The sequence below is a fragment of the Gossypium raimondii genome, chromosome 5, assembly GCF_025698545.1.
Source record: "Gossypium raimondii isolate GPD5lz chromosome 5, ASM2569854v1, whole genome shotgun sequence".
Lineage (NCBI taxonomy): Eukaryota > Viridiplantae > Streptophyta > Magnoliopsida > Malvales > Malvaceae > Gossypium > Gossypium raimondii.
In genome coordinates, this window is record NC_068569.1 from 48,784,397 (window position 1) to 48,793,363 (window position 8,967).

The 8,967-nt window shown below is 29.9% G+C and overlaps 1 protein-coding gene across 1 annotated transcript; it reads right to left on the reverse strand.

Annotated features, from left to right (window-relative positions):
- Positions 1-4,304: 4,304 nt before the first annotated feature.
- On the reverse strand, positions 4,305-5,751 carry LOC105766324 (zingipain-1). Its single transcript, XM_012585728.2, has 2 exons — positions 5,263-5,751; positions 4,305-5,067 (listed from the first exon to the last, which is right to left on the reverse strand). The coding sequence occupies exons 1-2, from the start codon at positions 5,624-5,626 to the stop codon at positions 4,481-4,483; spliced, it is 951 nt and encodes a 316-aa protein (XP_012441182.1). The 5' UTR covers positions 5,627-5,751; the 3' UTR covers positions 4,305-4,480.
- Between the last annotated feature and the right edge of the window lie 3,216 nt (positions 5,752-8,967).

Consider the following 8,967-nt stretch of genomic DNA (forward strand, 5'->3'; position numbering starts at 1 on the left):
GAAATTTCGATGATGTTTTTGTTTATTTCTCTTGAAAGTAGACTCATTAAGGATTTAAACATATATATAAGCCCCTAATTATTTTTTTTCCAAATATTGATGATTTTCCAAAGTCGAAACAGGGGAACCTGAAACCATTTTGACCTTGTCTCACAAAATTCATTATATCTCATAACTTAAAATTTATTGCTTACACTATTTCTTCCATGAAAAACTAGACTCAATAAAATTTAATTTCATATTTTATTCAACCTCTAACTCAATTTCCACTATTTTTGATGATTTTTCAAAATTAGGCTACTGCTGCTGCCCAAAACTATTTAGTGCAGTATGTTGATTTGCAAGTTTATAACACCCTTATTTCTTTTCTCTACAATTTTTCGTATCATTTTTTCTTATTTCTCTTATTTCTAGACAACAAGCAATTTTGGCTTTTCGCTGAAGCCCAGTTTTTGCATTTTGGGTACACACCTGGTATCGATTCGCTGTGCAAAGTAACTCGAGCCTTCAGAAACCTATATTTGACCAATATATCCCTTAATTAATCACTTGATTCATCAATCAACCAAATATCCTCAACATAAAGCCTGCGAAACTAAACCAACGGCGATTCAAAAACTTACCGCGACGAATCCGATAACCAGTAGTCTCCACACACTGGAATATCCGCTTAAAACCTTTGAACAACACGTAAACGGGTGTAAAATGAACACTTTGTTAATTGCCTAATCGAAATACGATAACTAAGGGGAAAAATTCCACTTACCAAAACAGATGAAGTCTAAAGTTGCACCCAAAGAGATGACTCGCAAAAAAAAAAATACAGAAACGAAAAGATAGAGGAAAGAGAAGAAACAAGATTTGGCCAAAGGGGAACAAAAACCAAAAGTGAACAAGAAGGGAGAAAACACGGCAGAGAAACAAAAGTCTAACGTCAGAAAATTTGTTGGGAAAAGAAAAAAATAGAAAATAGAAAATTGATAAGGAGAAAATCTTATTTTAATAACTTCTCCCCAATTATCTCCTAAAAACACTCCCTATTAACCCACTAAAACACAACTACTCAGCAGTCCAGTTTAATTTGAACTCCACCATGCCACACACCTCAAACACTACCACTCCGCTTAACCACCAGACCAGCAGCCCCATTCTGATAAATTTTTACCAACAATCAAATAAAAGCCTACTAAATAAGAGTAAGGCCTAATTCATTCAAAATACCAAAATTTTCCCAAGCAAAGGCTTGAACTTGGGACCTCCCAAACAGTTCCAGAACTCATAACCACTAAAGCTAATAGATATTTGTGTCATATTTTCACAATAACGAAATTAGAAATTTTGGTACATTACACTCCTTTACTATCTCCCAACTTTTTCTAAAAAGCACAGGATAAAACCGTCCGGTCTAGGTGCTTTCGATTAATCACAACTCCATACTGCCTCTTTAATCTCATCCATCAAAAATGGTGGCTCCAGTTTCAAAGCCTTCTCCTCATTTAACTTTCTAAAATTCAGTTCCAAGTCCATTCTCCACTTCCTCACTGGGCAATTAAAATAATTTTTGAAAAAATTGTACTGTCTCTCTTTCATCTCCTTAGGTTCACTACACCAATGACTCCCTATTTTCAATCTATCTACCATATTCCTTTTAGCTTTGATCTTCACTGCTCTATGAAAAAGTTGAATTAGTATCCCCTTATTTTAACCATGTAATCCTTGATTTTTGATGCCAAACTGATTCTTTAAATTTAATTGCTTCCCAAAGTTCAGTATTCAACTTTTTTAATTCCTTCATCTCTAACTTAATTAGTTCTTTGTGTTCACTAACTTCATCGATCTCCTTAATCCTATATTCACTTTCTGTAATTCTTTTTTCCAATGCATTGTCGGCATCCAAAGGAGATGGGAGGAGCGGGAGTGGTGAATATTAAATAAAAAATAGAGCATTATTGGCTAAATGGAGCTAGAGATTTACGATCGAGAAAAATGTGTTGTGGCAAAAAGTTATCCTAGCGAAGTATGGTTTGAGCTTGCAACAGTGGTGATTTAGGACGACTTGTACAAAAGATATGTCGATTGTTTAGAGAGGTATTGTAGAGAATTCTAAAGATGCCAATATGTCTAAAAGGGTAGGGAATGAAGCTTTTTGTTGGCGGGTTGGGAATGGAAGGATGACGATGTTTTGGGTAGACATATGGTGCAGTAATTGTCTACTAAAATTGGAATTTCTAAGGTTGTTTCACTTAGCAAGACAAAAAGGAGGTACAGTAGCAGATTACTCGAGAAATAATAGATTTAACAAAGTAAAGTGGAGCAAACTCTTTACAAGATCCTTATTGGAAAGAGAGGAAAAGATGCTTCGTAGATTGGAGGATAAAGTGAGTAGCACGGAGTTAGTTCCTGGGTGGAGGATCGACTTTGTTGGGTACACAATAGTAATGGATTTATCATAAGGAAGTGTGCTACATTATTGATAATAGATTGAGGGGGTGATATAAATTTTGCTTTTGACAAAATATGGAAATTAAAGGTACCACCGAAAGTGGGAAGCTTTCTTTGGATGCTCGCTATTAATAGAATTCCTACAAAGGAATTTCTTGTCAAAAGAGGGGTGAAACTTCAAAACATCTCGGTCGGTTGCCCATGGTTTGAAAGGGTTCCGGAGAGAGCAGATCATTTGTTCTTCAAATGCAAATTTATTGAAGGATTTTGATATAAAATTTTCAATTGGTGGAAGGCTGAATGGGAACCGATAGAAGGATTTGATGAATTATACTCATTGTGTTATAATATGAAATTGGCTAGAATCTGGAAAAGCTTATGGTTGATATCAATTTCGGCAGCCTGTTGGACAGTATGGTTGGCAAGAAATGGACTTGTCTTTGAAAGAAAGATGATGACCATGGAAACTTTGATTTTTCAATCAAAGATGAGGGCATTGCTGTGGATAAGGTCTGTCTATGATGATTTATTGATGTAGGAGAGCTCTTGGTGGATTTGTTCGAACAGGTGCAAGATAGACACAATTAAATCCATATCATCCTCATCAATACGGAGCCCTCCTCTACAAGGATGTTTAAAGTTCAATGTACGTGGGATAGCAAATGAGGATAGTGTAGGTTGTGGAGGTGTTTTGAGAGATATGGACGGTGTTGCAAGAGCTCTATTTTCAGGTCCTATTGTAGCAATTGATGCTGATTTGACATAGGCAGGAGAAGTGCTTTTAGCATTGGAAGTATTTATATCTCTGGAATGGAAGATAAATGACTCACTGTTTGTAGAAATTGGTTCTAAAGTGGTGTTCAACTGGTGTGCAAACAAGTCGATGAGACCATTGTCACCACAATCAACATTTGCAGATATTGAGAGGAAAATTGATAAGGTAGGTAGTGTTGTATTTTTTATGGCAGAAAAGAAAGGAAATGAAATAGCCTCAAACTTGGCGATAGCAGGTATAAATCGTGGAGACATGTTTAAAGCTAGGTGGTGAGCATTAGATTTGATGTCAAACGTCATTTTTCTATTGTTGAAAATGTTACATTATGGGACGTTGTAAATTTGAACTTTTGAATGTTGTTCTTGTTGTATTTACAACAGGTCAATTCGAATGAAGAGAAACAAATATTTAGTAGGCTTTTATTAGTCAATTTGGATTTTGCTAATAGAAAACTAAAATATTCATTAAAAAATGGTTGGTTGGAATTTAATTTAGATATTTCTTAAGTTAGGCAATTAAAAATTTGACTTGATTGGCATTTTATGTAGATATTTCATAAGTTTCTAAAGTCAATTTTAAAAATTCGCTTACTTCGCATTTTATGATGATAGTTTATTCAAATATTTTAATGAATATGAAATGTGAGTTTTGCTATTAAATTTTGGATTGTGTTAATAGAAATTTAAAAAATACGAAAATTAAAAATGATGAAATTAAAGAGTTTTAATAGCGATTTCTCTCTATGTTGAGATTCTAGCTCAAATGTTGGCAAATATTGGATTGAAATAATATGTGAGAGATTTGTACGAGTTGTGGATATATTCATAGTAAAAAAACTGAAGGTGATACGATTTTTGTAAATGAATGTGAGTTTCATATAAAAATACGTTAATAATTGAGTGATTAATTATCTAATTTATCTTAATTATTGTTGACAAACATGAGGAATGAATTATTTTATTTAAGAAATTATACTCATCAAATTCAAATCACCATTTAGTTTAAAATTTTAAAATATTTTTTTAATAAAAGAAAAGGAATTATCAAATAGTTGTTTCTATACATAACTATCAAAATTTTTGGAAGCTTTTTTTTTAATAAATAATCATTTATTCATTATATAGATAAAAGGTTGGCAAGAGTGCAGGACTCATAGTTCCAAACAAACCACAAACATCAACACCAAATGAAAGGAAGAAAAACACGAGTACAACATATATCTTAGACCATTTGACACGGCTAACTAATTGCAGTAATATGAACTTATGCAATTGGATACGAAGCTTTCATGGCGATACCACATAAGCCACCTTGCGTTTCCACATTCCTTTGAATCCTCATATACCCATTTTCACCCCAAGTTTCTCCCCATGAATTCTTAATCAGCCAATAGTTTAAACCTTCTTCACTTGTCCCATATCCAACAATGGTGGCAGCATGGGTGAGAGAATTTCCACAATCTCCAGTAAACACTCCACCACTGTATAACCGAAAGTCTCGTCCAGTGCCTTCAAGTGCAACCGAGACCGGTTGATTCGCGGCGGCCTTAAGCAATGCTTCTTCGTCGTTTTTAGGCACCATTTGATAGCCACTGATGGTGGCAACTTCGTTTATCTGTGTGTCGCAAGTTTCTTGCATTTCTTTATATGGGTAGCTTTCTTCAGAGGTTATTCCTTGGTTTTGGCTAATGTAATCGAAAGCATTCATCATCCATCCTCCTTCGCAACCTTGGTTTCCTCCATTTCTGCTGCAATCCAACAGTTGTTGCTCAGATAATGGGATTAATTTACCAGTTTTGATTTTGATTAACCCTTCAACGGCTGCCACTGCTGAAAATGCCCAACAACATCCTGCAAAGTAAACCAACAAATAACCCTTTTCAAGTATTAGTGAATAAATAAATGCTTGGGGGAGCCATATATATAATTATTTTTAAAATTTTAATTAATTTTAGTGTTACGTATCAACTGAAAACTAACTCAGTTGTGAAATTATTAAAATACTCTAGTAACACTAATTTAATTATATGTATTATCGAGACTTACCACATTTACCCTGATTCTTAATATGAGTAACGGCATTTTGGTCCCTCCAATCGAAGTTTGTCGGAGCGTTTAAGTAGTTTTCATACATAAACGATGTTGATTCGAACAATGTGGAATTGCTCGGCATCTTGTATCCAGTGTGAGTTGCAATGAATTCATCCTGTGTCATGTCTGCAAATTCATTGAGGCCTAACTTAAAACTCCTATTTCCGCCATTGTTGAAGCTCTCAATATATTCCAAGTTGTCTTTGAATATATTAAGACGCTTCTCCTTCTCTAATTTGCTCTCATATTTTCGACTGAAATCAACCATCCATTGCTCATGTTTGTCAACAATGGTGCTTTCAAGAATTGTTCGACACATGGCAAGAGATACCAATGTCCCAAGAATTAAAAACAAAAACGCATGGATTAAACTGATTTTTTTTTTTTGGCAATACAAGCAGAGATACTTCACTAATTTAAGGGTTTTTTCTTTGCTAATTGCTAAGTTGTGAAGAACTAGCACTCAATGAACGTATATATATACTACAAAAAAAATTATTGAAATAAATATTTTTTTAATTAAGTCATCTTATGAAAATTCAACTAAAATGCCAATCAAGTCTATTTTTATTAAAAAAGAAGAAAAGTATTTTTTCTTAGCAAAATCCAAATTTGACAAATAAAGACTCTGCTCACAATATAGAAAATTGTAATCTTTCTAATTGATGAACCCTACTCACAATATTTTCTATTTTTCTTTCTCTTGAATTGAAAATCGATTTTAGGAAAACACCCAAAGTTCACATTATGTTAATTACTACTACATATTTTCATTTTTGACCTTCTAATCTCTATTATTTTGTTAGAATTGTAACTTTGTGAAATTATATACACGTTAATTATTTTAATAAGATTATGTTTCGTAATATAATTAGGGAACGTAAGATTATGAGTGTAATATTAAATTTTCTTGTTTGGTTCATCTAGATAAAATATAAGATTCAAATGATTGATTTACGAATGTAAGATTATCTAGAAACAAATTTTATTAAATTATCTTTGTTATAAATTTTTCTAACAAGTATAGTTTCTTTAATAGTTTTTAGTCTAAATTTTCAGAAATTAATCATAAATCATTATATTTTTTTATTACAATTTATATACTAATAAATATATTATATTTAAATAAATTTATAAATCATAATTATAATAATTAATGAACGATATATATACTACAAAAAAACTATTGAAATAATTTTTTAATTAAGTCATCTTATGAAAATTCAACTAAAATGCCAATCAAGTCATTTTTAAAAAAAAAAGAAAAGAAAAGCATTTTTTTTGTTAACAAAATCCGAATTTGACAAATAAAAACTCTGCTCACATTTTTTTCAATTTTGTTGTCTGGATTTCTACTTTCTTTTCTGAACATAATTCCCACTTGGGAATTCACTTTATAAATGCTATGGTAAATTTAGTATGATTCTCTCTATAATAACCATCTTTATAATAAACAAAATCTTAAATAAAATTATTATAGAGAAAATTTGAGTGTTTATTCAAAATCTGTCTGGGCCTTCATTATGGTCTCTTACGCCCCATTACATAATTGGCGCACCGATGGAGCAAATGAGAATTAATGTTGACAAGCAGGATTTGCGCTAATTTAACGAAGAAGTGATCATAATTATAATAATTACATAATTACAATTTATATACTAATAAACATATAATATTTAAATAAATTAATAAATCATAATTATAATAATTAATAAAAAATAATTGCGTAACCAACCATAATTATAACTATAATTAATATAGTAATAAATAAGTTATTAGAGTAAATATAGTAATTATAGTTTTGAAGTATGATAACTATTGTTTCACAATTTATTAAAACCTTTAAATTTATTAAAATAATAAAACAAAGAGTAAATATGTCCAAAATTCAAGATCATATCTATAATCTAAGATAACCTAACAAATGAATTGTATTAAGATTATGATATCTTGATACTATTTAAGGATGTAAAATTAAGGGATGAGTAGAATATTGAGAATCCAAATAAAATAATCTTCTTCTACAATGTAACATTACATGCAATAATGTAAGATTGAGCCAACTAAACCTACAGTTTTAGAAAAATTAAGACTACAATAATTAGATTTTATTAATTTCTATTAGCATTTTATTTTTATTATATCACTACATTTACATTAACTAAATTGAGTTCTTTTAGTCCATTGTTATTTTTATAGATTAAAATTTCTCTTTTAAGTTATTTCCGTACTTATCCCAATTCTCTATAATAGTTACCGCTATAATAATATTTTATTTTAAGTTTCTAGTGGAATCGATTTTTTATGTTTTATTTTAATATTGTGTAATAGCTTTTCAAGCAACAATCATAGTTATGAAATACATTCCTTATTAAAATTAGTTCTCAACAATAGTATATTGTCAAAATTTGAAGCACAATTATAACTATTTCATATAAACAAGTCTACCAATTTTAATTTATTAAAAAAATGATCTTAATTAAAATGTTATTTCAATAAAATGTTTAAATTTCACCTAAAAATCTATTAACCATATTTTATTAAATGGAAATAATCTACAATGAGAGGAATTAAATATATCAATTCAATAAACTAGTAAGTTCCCTAATTAAGTACTTTACTATGAATTTGGAACATTATAAAATTATAAATTCATTACTTGAATTTAATAATTTATTATTAATTAATTAATTTAATTTTACCGTAAAAGAATGTACTGTAAAAGATGCATAATTGGCGCACCGATGGAGCAAATGAGAATTAATGTTGACAAGCAGGATTTGCGCTAATTTTTCTTAATTTCTTATGTTCGATGGTTGCTGCGTGGAACTGAAAGATAGACTAGACGCAAGTCGTGGTCAACTGCCCTTATTTGCAAGAGAGCCAGGGTGATTTTTTTATTAATTTATTTTGAATATTTTTATTACAAGAGACTAAAGAAAGAGATTGAATATAAAAATAGCTTTAATTTTTGGGTTTTAATATGTTTGGTTGATAAAAAACAAATATAAATTATAAAAGTAAAAAACTAAATACAAATATTTTAAATAGTTTTAAATATACTTTTATAATTTTTAGAATTAGAGCTAAAATTACAAATCTTGTAAATATTGAAGGCTATATTTGTTGAATTTTTAAATTTATGATCAAATTGATAGAATGAATAAATATTGTAGGACTAAGTTTGTTATTAGGCCAATAAAACAAAACTCACATTAGACTTCCTTTCTAAGTTAACATCAATAGTGACTAAATTATTTAATTTAAAAATTGTGTGATTAAATAAATAATAATAATAATTGGGTGACAAAATAGAATGAACTAAATAGTTGGGTGATCATTCTTATACTTTATCCAATTTGTTATTATGCTAATAAAATAGTCACATAAATACTCCATTAATAATTTAATGAAGAAGTGATCAAAATATCAAATTTCGAAAACATCAGTGACTAAAAAAAATACACTTACGTGATAAAAATAACAACATTGATTGGCTAGTTGTGCAGTTTCCTTTAATTCTACTTAGTAGGCTTTTTATTGGTCAATTTTAGATTTTGCTAACAGAAAAGTAAAATATTCATTAAAGAAAATGATTGATTGGCATTTTATTAAGATATTTCTAAAGTTAGGCAACTAAAAATTTGACTTGATTCACAT